This window comes from Oryctolagus cuniculus, chromosome 12 (genome assembly GCF_051225735.1).
Source record: "Oryctolagus cuniculus isolate XC-2025 breed Fujian yellow rabbit chromosome 12, ASM5122573v1, whole genome shotgun sequence".
Classification (NCBI taxonomy): Eukaryota; Metazoa; Chordata; class Mammalia; order Lagomorpha; family Leporidae; genus Oryctolagus; species Oryctolagus cuniculus.
This window is the reverse complement of record NC_142878.1, coordinates 52,016,869-52,028,485: the sequence shown is the minus strand read 5'-3', so window position 1 is coordinate 52,028,485 and position 11,617 is coordinate 52,016,869. Positions and strand designations below refer to the sequence as shown.

At 54.2% G+C, this 11,617-nt stretch overlaps 1 protein-coding gene across 30 annotated transcripts in view; it reads right to left on the bottom strand.

Moving 5' to 3' along the window:
- Nucleotides 1-232: 232 nt before the first annotated feature.
- The window catches only part of ACIN1 (apoptotic chromatin condensation inducer 1), a 37,322-nt gene continuing 25,937 nt past the window's right edge, over nt 233-11,617 (bottom strand). For 5 of the 30 annotated variants that reach the window (XM_089309891.1, XM_008269360.5, XM_070053883.2 and 2 more), the window contains 11 exons: nt 9,045-9,186; nt 5,574-5,616; nt 4,578-4,711; nt 4,329-4,481; nt 3,678-3,819; nt 3,231-3,376; nt 2,765-2,872; nt 2,530-2,637; nt 1,994-2,318; nt 1,810-1,910; nt 233-1,155 (listed from right to left, as the gene is read on the bottom strand). In XM_089309891.1, coding sequence (XP_089166017.1) covers nt 829-1,155; nt 1,810-1,910; nt 1,994-2,318; nt 2,530-2,637; nt 2,765-2,872; nt 3,231-3,376; nt 3,678-3,819; nt 4,329-4,481; nt 4,578-4,711; nt 5,574-5,616; nt 9,045-9,186 — 1,729 coding nt within the window. In that variant the 3' untranslated portion in view covers nt 233-828. Of the gene's footprint in view, nt 1,156-1,809; nt 1,911-1,993; nt 2,319-2,529; nt 2,638-2,764; nt 2,873-3,230; nt 3,377-3,677; nt 3,820-4,328; nt 4,482-4,577; nt 4,712-5,573; nt 5,617-6,879; nt 8,286-9,044; nt 9,187-10,581; nt 10,644-10,880; nt 11,040-11,617 lie in introns of those variants that run through there. The other 25 variants (XM_089309889.1, XM_089309892.1, XM_089309882.1 and 22 more) reach the window with 19 other exon arrangements.

Below are 11,617 nucleotides of genomic sequence, written 5' to 3'. Positions count from 1 at the left end.
CTAGCCGTCTGGGGTGCTGCCTGGAATACAGGGCGCCTCTCCTGCTCCCAAATGAAGACGGTACACAGCTTTGGGATGGCTAGAACCAAGGCAGGGATGCAGGGTGGTGGGAAGCCCTGGTTCCAGAAATGAGTGAAAATGAGCCAAAACAAGCACACGGAATGCAGGCAATGCAGACTCTAGGCTGTGGCCATCTCCTCACCCAGGCCCAATGAAAGCCACTCACACGCTATTTAAAACTAAGTCAGATTTTATTTTTTTTTCCATAGACCACATCATTTAATAATAAAAAAAATAAAAATAAAAATTGAACAAAAGGAAAAGGTGGATATAAAGTGGAACCGGTCAGCAAGAGGCAAAGGCTGCAGGACAGAAGAGACTGGGAACTGCAGGGGCCCCGGGACTCAGGAGGAGACGCTGATTCAGCTCATAGGTGACCCAGTCCTGGCCCCGGCTGTTCCCGAGAGGCGACTGTGAGTACCCAGGGGAGGCGGTGAGAAGGATGGTGGAAAAATGAGAGGTCTCAGGGCACCTGGCTGTTCCCCACCTCCCTCCCTAACCTAGCTCTTCCCTCTCACAGACTGAATGGAAATGAGAGGGAGGAAAGGGCTAAGTCCCAAGAGTTAGGTTTAAAGGCAGTGGGGAGGATGGCCACTGCTCCATCTGCTCTGTGGGGACAGGTGGCAGCCAGACGTCAGCGCTGGGCAGACGGTGTGAAAGAGCCCTGGTTCCAGAGCGGTGAAGACTGTACCTATCCCTCTGTGGCCTTTAACCCCCCTCCCCGGGGCAGAGTGGCTGGTACCTGCAGCTCTCCTAGTGTTCTCCCGGCTAGCGGCGCCCACCCCGGTCCCGCACAGGGGTGCTCCGACTCCGGCTTCTGCTGTGGCGCTTGGTGTCTCTGCGGTCCCGCTCCCGGCCTCTGTCTCGGTCCCGCTCCCTGTCTCGGTCTCGGTCCCCCCTGTCGCGCTCCCGCTCCCGCTCGCGCTCCCGCTCCCTCTCCCTGCTGTGCTCCCGCCTCTTCTCCCGCTCCAGCTGCCGGGTCCGCTCCCGCTCGGCTTCCTTCTCCCGCTCCTTCTGCTCCTCTTCTTCCTGCTCCTTTCGCCGTTTCTCCCGCTCCTTGGCCCGTTCAGCCCGCTCTGCCTCCTTCTGAACGATCTGCAGCCGGGTGGGAAAGGCAGAGTGTCGGCACCTCGGCCCCGCGCCCGCCAGTCCCACCCTGTCTGTGCCCGGACCGCTGCGCGCCTGCCCTGCTCACTGGCTCGGCTCTGCTGGGAGGCAGGAAGGGCCCGGGGCCCAGCAATCACACCTGCCTTCCTCACAGCAAGTTCTCCATTTTTATACACCCAGCAGGTACTGGCACCACCCACGCCTGGTCTTTGGTGTTCCCCTAGCTATCATCAGCCTAGATGTAAGCGAATCTTCTTACTTTCGTCAAACAGTCGAAGACTGAAATGCCCAAAAGGCCCATCACTCTGAAACTAAATTTAACAAGTGAAAACTCCAGGAGTTAGAAAGCAGAGGAACAGATGAAGCTATAAAACCGATCTCTCAGCCAACCAGCATCAAGTTCTAAGAAGCTTGGTGGGCACAGCTACAACTTCAGCTGCTGCCTGTCCATCCACCCCTCCGCACTGGGTTTGGTTGCTCTGTGGCATGCTGCTTTGTTACTTCCTGTGATGTTTAGCCATTTCCTGTGTTGCTCCTAAACTAAGACCTGGGTCCACCTGCTCTTGCAGTCCTGTGACCCTCCCCTGGTGCTGACCTCCAGCCCAGATGCTGCTTGGGGTGGGCATGAAGGTGGGCACTCACCTGACTGTCAGTCAGCGGGAGCCAATAGATGCAGGGGGCCGCCTTGGTCTTACGGAAAAGGTCGTCCAGTAGCTTGGCAGGCGGCTCCTCCTGGGCCTTCTCTGAGGTGGAAGAGAGTGAGTCAGATCTGATGGCCATGGCCTTCCAGCCCCATCCCACCTACTGGCAGGTGCTGGCCAGGTACCTTTTTTCTCACTCTTCTTCTCTTTAGATTTTGCACGTTCCTTGCGGCGGCGGTCACGGGACCGCGATCGGGAACGTGGCCCCTCCCGAACTTTGTCTCGATCCCATTCACGCTCCGATCGAGTTCGTTCCCGTCGCTCCATTTCTCGTTCCCGCTCTGCCCACTGCTCCCGCACTGCCCGCTCCTGTTCCCGCTGTTCTGCCCGGGGGTGCTGTGGTGGCTGGACTGGGGGTGGGGGAGGGGGGTGCAGGGGCCGTGGTACTCCCTGCTCCTCTGCCTTGGTCTCAGAGGGACGGTCCACCAAGAGACCCCGGTGATAATCCAGCTGTGGGCAGAGGAGGGACAAGAACAGTCAGCGAGGAGAAGCCATCACTCCCACTGAAGCTACCCATGTACCAGGGGCGCAGATACACCCAGCAGGTGGGGGAGGGAGGGAAGCGCACAGAAACTCGGTGACTACAGGCTCGCCAACGATCTTAGCTGGAATCTCCCAGCCCACCCACTACTCCCCTCCTTCCTTTCCTCTGGTTTCTCACCTCTTCTTGCTCAGCATAGTCAGCACAAAGGAATTTCGGATTGGACTGGGGCCATTTGACCCCATGCAGAGCTGTGCGGGTGGCAACTGCTTCCTCTACTGTTGAGTACTGGTGGAGGAAGGGAGAAGGCAGAGGGTCATGGCATGTCTTCAATCCCTCCCATCGGCCACACTGCCTGGAAACCTGCCCACCCTGGTCTCCCAAGGAAACAGTATGCCATAACCTTCTCCCTCACCGTGACAAAGCAGTGAGATTTGATCTTGTCAATCCAGAAGGCCTCCTCCACCAAGGTTCCTGTGCGGCCCAGTAATTCCTTCAGCTGGCCTAGAGTGAAGGGTCGAACCTGCCGATGAAGAGACTTTCAGGGCCCTGAAGAAGGCGAGCATGACACCCACGTGCCAGTATGAAGATTGCCTATGCTGCTGCCGCAGGACTGTGTCTTCAAGCCTGGGAGAGGGCAGTGCCCTGCAGAGTGGCAGCACTGACACACAGGGCAGGCGCCAGGCCCTGCCAATCCTCCACACAACCCTGCAGCAAGCAGGCCCTTTTCCTTCCCAGTGCTGGGAGGAGGAAATAGGTTAAATAACTCAGGCAAGGTCAGTGCGTAACAAGAGGCCTAGGAGCCAGACTAGGAAACCTGGGTCAAAAGCTCAGACTCTCAGCCACTACCCAAGTCTGGAACGTGAGAAATGAGCACTTACCAAATTGGAGATATGCACAATGTTACTAATCTTGCCCCGGGGCGGGGAGGGCACCTGCGCGGTTCGGACTGGGTCATCGATAGTGATGGAAACTCCGGACTTCTGCTGGCTAATGGAGCGTCGAGTTAAGGTGTCTCCTAGAGTCACTATCGAAGAGAGCACAAGAAGAGCTGTAGGAGGGAGCAGTGTTGGCTCTTTCACCTCCAATCTGACTGCAGGGCTCCTTCCTGTTGTTCACTGCCATGCACCTCTCATACGCAAGGTTCGCTGCTGGGCTAAGCTCCCCAGGGTGGAGAGTTCAGAGGTGAGGCAGATTCAAACCCAGCTCTCGAGGAGTTTAGAACCTCGGAGATGACAGACAGGGCGAACACTACAGCACAAGGCAGAAGACTGCCCCAGGACAACGAAGTGCTCTGGGCTCCGGGGAGCTGCAGGCACCTCACCCACCTTTCTTGACTTCATGCTCCACAGGCGGGGGCAAGGCCACCTCTACTGACACCTGCGGAGGCACAGGGGGCTCTGCTTCAGGCTCCTTCTCCTCTTCCTCTTCTTCCCGCTGCCCGTTCTCCTGGCCCTCGGCGGGTACTACCTGTGAGGGTGATGAGATCACGGAGGGGACTCTTAAAGACCACGTTGCAACATTCTTTTCGGTCTCTGGCTCTCTGGCGTGAGGGTGGTACAGTCCAGCTGCTGTCACCAGCGTGCACCCCTCCCCCCGCATATTTCTTCCACCGGGGGAGAGAATTCATTATTCAGTTCAACTCCACCAGATCCTGTCAGCACCTCAAAGTGGACTCCGGGAAGACGAGGGAAAGAGCGGAGGTATCTCAGGCTTGTGAGACGGTGACTACTCAGCTCCGCTCCTCAGCGCGTAAGCAGCCAGACAGGACTATGTGAACTGGGGTGGCTGCGCTCCAATAAAACTGTCCTTACAAGAGGCAGCCAGCTGGCTTTCAGTCTGACCCTGCAAAGTGCCAATTAACCCAACCCTCTGCACGCACAGGAGAGTTCCCGGCCACGACTGTAACTCAGCTCCTCGGCTGCCTGCTCCAGAGGCACTGCCCCAGCCCGCCCGATGCTGGCCAGCAGGAGCCTCACCTGAGTGACAGTCCGGCATATCTTCAGTCCCTTGTCGTGGGTCCCGTCGTCGCCATTCCGCTCCGTCTCATCCTCGGAGATGCGGGAGTCATCCGCGTGAAGATCCACAACAGCCTCCTGCCCCGCCAGGGGTTTGATGTCGGGGATGAGGCTCTGGGACACAGACACCCCCCACCCCGTTACACTGGGCCCGTGTCTACTCCCACCTTAACAGGTGTCATCCTCCCTTCCCCGGCTCGCCCACCTCACCTTCAGCGATTCGGTGGTGATACTGATGGAGGGTTTCTTCTGTGTGGTGGCTGTGCTGGCTCCCCAACGTCGCTTCCGACCAGGCTGGCCCCCCTCTGTGTCACTGTTTCCAGCTGGCACCCCCTTGGTCGCTGCTGTCCCCAAGAAATAGGACCCAACAGTTAGATGGTCTCAAGTCCTCTGTTGATTCACATCATAATACCTGTAGGTTGCCTTCGGCTGGCATTTTAGGAAGAGGTTAACTTAAGGAAACTGTACTCGGGGTCTGGGGAGACCATGGTTTCGGAGGGAACAATAAGGGCCGGAGTCCCTTCCAAACAGATGATAACTCCATGTCTCTAAAAGTAACCAGGGAGGAGTAGCTAGCCTGGCAAGCAGTTTACACTTTTGGTGGTAGAGAAATATCTAAAGTAGTGGGGAAGAAAGACTGAAAAGGACTGGGATGCGGAAGAAACAAGCAGATTCTGGGCCACAAAAAATCTACACAGAATTAATTTAAGATCCTGACGCAAACTGGCCATCTCTGATTTTCACACTAAAGACTGACATGTAAGTTAGGAGCACACCAATGAGTGTCAGTAACACTTCTGTAGTCTAGAGTTCCTCACTGCGAGAAGGTCAAAAACGTTACCGTGTATGGGGCACTATTTCCACAGACGTTCTCTGGGAATGCTCTAAACATAAACGGGTAAGCATTCTGTGGGAAGCCCTCAAGCTCATTCCTGGTTCTGGAAGTTATCTGGAAGAACACAATGACCCTGAGACTAGACAGGAATGGTCTGAGGTGCCCACCGCAGTGCATTTCACTGACATGGGAACCAGGAGATTGGACAGCAACCGCCTAAAGCTCTGAGCTTCCAGGCCATGAAGATGCAAACTTGCTGGGCAGAGGGAGCAGGACGGGTGGGGGGTGACCCAAGGATGCCGCTGAGAGCGCATGGGAGTCTGTCTCTGTGATATTCCTGACCTTGATCAGGGATTTGGGGCTAGACTTACAGACAACGGAGATCTTCCTCTTGAATGATTTGGGCAGCGAGCTCTGTGTAGAGAAGAAAAGGGGAAAAAAAGAGAAAGAGAGACACCCCACAGAGAGGGGGGGAGGAGGTTAGACGGGGCAGTCTTAGCATAGGCTCCAAAGACACAGAGAGAGACAGAGAGACAGAGAGAGACAGGGACAGAGAAGGAGGGAGACAGGGACAGAGACCAAAACAGAAGCGGCAACGGCAAAAACGAAGCAGAATCAATGCAAGTTAGAGAAAAAAATAAAACCGAACATCATAGCAGGGAAGAATCAACTAGTCCATAGCACTCCTGTGTGTTAGCTTAACCAGAAATAAGCTGGAAGAGGAATTCAGCAGCTACCCAGCCCTTTAAGGATGCTGATCATGCCCTCCTCCACTGTCTCCGGGTCAGGAGGACACCAGGCCCAATGCGCTGTGCCCAGAACTGGGTCACCTGTCCTCCTCCCTCCTTTCTTGCCAATTTGAGAAAAACATGAGCAAATGTGGAAAATCGACTTCGGGATGGCAACTTCGAGAAGGCATGTCCTTTTCTCAATGCCAGTGTGAAGTCCACTGACAATGGCTGAGACTCCGCACAGCAGGGATGGCCCAGGCCCCATCACACTGTGGGAAAGGCAGCAGCAGCTTTGCTGGAGACGAAGCTGTGGAGCCAACGCCCAGCAAGAACAGGAAGTGTGTCTGGTGTGTGAGGTCCTTAGGAAGGGCAGACTGCCCCCCAGACTTTCTGACCACCACACACAGCTCCAGCAGAGTCTCCCTGCTCCCTCTCTACCCGGGGCTCAAGCCTTAGGGGCTCTGCCAAGGGCCAGCAGACAGCTTTGGAATAACCTTCTGTTCCACACATTTTGTGGGAAAAGATTACAGACAGATCAAAAACAGGGATAGAAAGAAAAGGGGAATAGAGCATTTTAGGTTTAGGTGCTTATTTCTGGAAAAACTAAGACTACCCTACCAACCTTCTAAAGGGTAGGGCAGAACCCTCTTAACGAACCCCCCCCCTCCCCACCACCCCCCAGCCCCGTTTGTGTCGTCTAACCAAGTCTCCTTGGTCTCTGTTAAGGGCCAGCCTGACCCCTAGCTGGGCCACTCTCAGTGGGTAAGTTAGTGAGAAAAAAAAAAAAGTCTTAATTAAAACAGGAAAACATGAACCAAAATAAATAAATCCAATAAAGAAAATCAGAAAAATAAAGAAAGAAAAATTAAAATAAAAGATTAAATAAAAAAAGAAGAAGAAAATAAAGAAGAAAATAAACTAGGAATATGACAAATGTTCCAGGTACCATCTCACACCTGGGATCTTCAGTTCAGCCAATCGCACCTCACTGTGTACTGTATCTAGTCAACCGCCGGTCCAATCAGAATGAGCCCTCCCTGCTAGGCGCTGTGCAATTGGTGGGGGGTTGGGTTGGCAAAAAAGGTGGGCGCACGGCGTGGTAGTCAGCACGGCACTGCCAGAGTCCTCCCAGGGGCGCAGGGGGGATGGGAGGGAAACGTGTGGGGGGACGCTGCCCAGTTTCCATGATGTCAAGACAGTTCACTGGCGGTGGCCGGGCTCAGCGAGGGGTAGAGGGGGGAAAGGGGCAGAGACATCAGTCCTGGCCCTGGAGGGGCATCGTCTTGCAGTCCCTGATGAGATGGCCTGTGAGGAGCAGGAATGGTCCTTGCCTTTCATCGGGAGAGGTAGGCAGGACCCTATGTCCACCAGTGGCAGCTGCAGCGGTACCACCACCCAGCACTTGGCGTCCAGGTGATGACTCCAGAGTCCCTTTCTCCTCCGCCTGTAACTGGGGAGGGGTCCTCTCTCCGAGTGGGATCATGGAGCCTCTGATGAAGGTGGCCTGGGGGCAGCAGGTGCACATCCCCAGGACCTGGCACACATTCAGCAGCAAGGTCAGAATGCTCTTCTTCTGAGAGTTGTGAGTGGCATCTCCTCAGGGACTCCATCTGAGACAGCGGTTCCAGTCAGGTGGATGAATGAGCCCCTGCCTCCAGGGATGGAGGAGAAGTTGGAGCAACCAACAAGCTGCCCTTCACCATGGACAGCAGGGACCAAAGAAAAGTCCATCTGATGAGCAAGTGGTGACACATGGGCTGGGCTGCCATCAGCATTAAATCCCTGGGGCACAGACCCTACACTCCTCTGCAGGGTTCCTAGTCGTCACAGCTTAAGCCGAGGGCCCCACTCAGTATTTCATAGCATGACACTGTGATCACAAACATTGACTCTTTAGGTGGCCTTGGTGCCCTAGATGGGGATCCCAACAGTCTGTAGCAAACAAGGCAACCCACAGTCCTCAAAAGGGCAAGGGTATGTGGGCAGGCGCCCCAGCACTGGCACAAGCTCTTCTTGGGGTGTCCCAAGTAGGGAGACGATGCAAGTCCACCCCTTTCCAAATGCTTTTTGCTTTCTCAATACAAGTCTCTCCAGAACAGTGCTCTTCTTGGCCCCCTGATGTAAGCAAGACAGGGAGGCAAAAGAGGGCCCATCACAGGAGCCCATATACATGCCCCCCTCTGGCCAAGACACCTGGATAGCAGACTCGGCTCTGATTGGGCAGCTCAGTAGCAGCGGGTGGGTCCAGAGGAAGAGGCGGCATCAGCGATTGGCCAGTTGGGCAGGGTTATATTTTACGGGCGGATTACCGTACATGAGGTGCTTGGACAAAGTTTTACGGGGAAGAAGGACCTTGTAATAAATAATATTCTGCACATCAAATCACTTTCACCGGCCCCCACCCCCGCAACACACACCAGAGAAAGGCTACACACACAACAGTCCCTCCCACCCTGTTAACCCATTCCCAAACCCAGCTAATTCTTTCTCTAAGAACTTTAGGAGGCAAGAAGACTTCGCTGGCTCTGATCGGGGGAGCCCCCTGAATCTGGGTTCAGGACACAATTATATGCCAAAAAAGGAGCTCCAGGGTTACAGAAAGAGAAGGGGTCTCCTGGATCACCCCTAAGCAGCTCCACCTCTGAAATGAGACCACTGGGGGGCAGATAGGAACAAAAATTCCTCAGCATGGCTGGTTCTGGTGAGTCAGCGAGGCCCACTAGATGGCGCTGAGTTACGCTAGGTGTTTAAAAAGGAGGGAAAGCTAAAGGAGTTACCATGGGCAAGCTCGGCAAGATGGCAGGAAAAGCTGAGCCTAGGTCTTAGATAAGAAACCAGGAACAGGCTTTCCAGTTGAAAACAAGTTTCCAGGAGTCTGAACTACTAATTCCCCAACAAGGAAAGGAGAACAAATGAGCCCTGTCCCCATCACAAGGGGTCTCCCTTGCTAAACCAGCGAATTCTCCCCTGGCCTTGTCCTGATCCAAGTTCCTGGCTCATCCCTTCCGTAAGTTATCCCACTTTGTAAGAGGGAGCACCAGAGTGGTCTACTCTCTCCCCTAGGTGCACTCCTGACCACCACCCACCCCAACAGGCGGCTTGGATAGTTACCTCTTTCTTCTCCTCATCTTCAGCACTGCCCTCTGGGCGGTCATCATTACTGACTTGGTCTGCAATAGGCATAGGAAGCTCCGGGACGTCATTTTCAGGTCTGCTCTCACTTGTGTCCATGGTCACTTCCTCCTTCTCCTCACTGACAGGATGGGGGGAGGTTGGGAGGGAAGGGCAGGAAAGAACCAAGGGGGAGAGAAAGCAAGACGTTAGTGTGTGGCACAGGAAACCCTCAGGCCCCTTCACTTCAGTGGAATTGGGGAGGGGTATGCTTTTGAGATCATACTAAAGACTTCATCGTCATGGGAGAAACGAGAAACCATTTTCTTGGGGAAAGAGCATGGATTACAGCACCCACATCCACCCACTGCCCAGATGGGATAAAGCTGGTACGAGTGGGTTAGGACAGCTATTTTAGGTCATAACTCACCACAGTATTCTCACAGGAAAAGAAGACCCTCCTCTGAAACAAAGTCCCTCAAAAATGACTTGATTTGACCACAACCCTATGGCCTCCCTGTCCCCTGGCCACAGGCATTTTCATCTAGTAAAACTGCATGAGAAACTAAGGGAAGCCTGGATTCTTTACAAAGGTGAGAAAGAACGGCCGTGGCTGTGGCAAATGATCCCAACTTTGGCTTTAATCAACTCTTAATAAGTAAATGCCTGCTGACCCACAGGATCTGGAGACACCAGGAGCGGAGAAAGTGATGGGGGTGGGGACACGGGGAAAGCGCAGCTACAAGGACCCCAGCTGTAGGGTAACTGGACAGTAGAGACGCTTAGAGAAGGATCAGGCCACCTTTACCTGCTCAGAGGTGTAGGAACTGTTCTGATATTCGGCTTTCACCCAGTTTCTCCCACTCCCTCATTCCAACTTCCAAGAGATAGAGAGAGCAAGCCTCCCAGTCAGGGCACACCCTCCCCCCTCCCCCCCACCGCACAGATCCCCCAACACTGAACCCACCCCCAATCACACAAGTTAGCTCCCATTTCAGGCAAAGAATCCCAGAGAGTCACTTCAGATAAACTCTTCCCACCTTCGTTTCCTGTCCTCCTTTCTAACTGCTCTCTCTAATCTCACCCCCTATACCACCCAAATACTGGGCCAAAAAAATCCAATCAAGATGATCAGGGAGGGGCAAGCGAGCCACCTGAGGCCAACAACCACCACCAGAAAATTCAGTACTCCCAACAGGCTGCCTGACACTCAGAGGTCAGAACCACGTCCCTGGAGCAGCCGGGGAGGATGCACGGGTTGGGGGGAGGGGAAAATCGGAACTATGCCCCCAGCTAACAGGCCCCCACGCAATTCAACTGCTTCAATCCAGAGAAAAGGCTTATCAGAAAAATGCCCACTTCCCACACAGAGAGGGCATGTGGGGCCAACTGGAAATCAGGCAGGAAGGACAAAGGGGGAAAGCAGAATGACTGGAAACCACCAAAACGAAAGACGGATGGAGGCTACGGGGAAGAGAAGGGGCCGAGGTGAGCCGGCGCGGCGGGGAAGGGACACACGGAAATGTGGAGCTCTCACCCTTCTTTGCTTTCTGATAACATGATTTTTTTTCTCCCCCTGGAAGTGCTGTTTATCCCTTTCTGGAATGGAAGAAATAACAAAAACCAAACAAAAAATCCTAAAAATTAAAACAAAAACAAAAACACCTTCCTTGTCCCAAGATCCCACCACCTCCTCCCCAGCCACCCGATCCAGAGAGAAAATCGAGATGCAGCAACTGGGGATCCAAAAAAAATGGTAAATGGAAGGGGAGGCGGTGGTGGTGCGGGGAGGCTAAAATAGATCTGGCTTTTAAGAGATAAGCGTTAAGTCCTCACGGCAAACCCCGAGTTCGGCTGGATTGGTCTCTCTGGAGGAGAAGGAGAGGGCCAGGCTGCTGGTAGTGGCTGGCTCTATTGTATTGGCGGAGCGGCAGCGATCAGCCGGAGACATGCAGGGGAGCCATCTTGCCACTTACCCAGCAGCCTGTGTGTGCGGATGGGGGAGGGCCCTGCTGCGGCAGGGGAGGGGAAAGAAAAGAGGGAGGGAGCTGAGTGAGCAAGGCTCTTATTCTCTGGCAGGCCACAGGGGCTGACTGCTGGCTCAAGAGGCCTGGCCTTTTTCCTTCTTTTCTCAGGTTACAACAGCTCCAGAGGCCTAGCCCCTTAGGGCACGGGTACTCTCTCCTGGTCTTCCCAGGGGGCGGGGAGGGGCCAGGAGGAGAGGACAAAGTTACTGCTGCTTGATTGGAAGACTCCAGAGAGTAGACGGAAGGGGAACAGCAGAGTTGGGAGTGAAAAATGATGAAAGAAAAAAAGATGAAACCGAAGTTGAAAAAAGGATGAAAAATAATCAAAGTCTCCATTCCTCACAGAATGGAGGAGCATGAGCGATTTTTTTTTAACACCCTCTGCCCGGGAAGACAGGAATGGGACGCTGAAAAAGCAGATCTGTTCAAGGTGGGGAGGTGGGATGGCAGCTACTACCTGATCACTATGACGACTGCGCTCACCCTCTGGCAATGAGCACGTGCTACCACTCAAACCTGTCTGCATCCCAGGGATGGAGGAGGGAT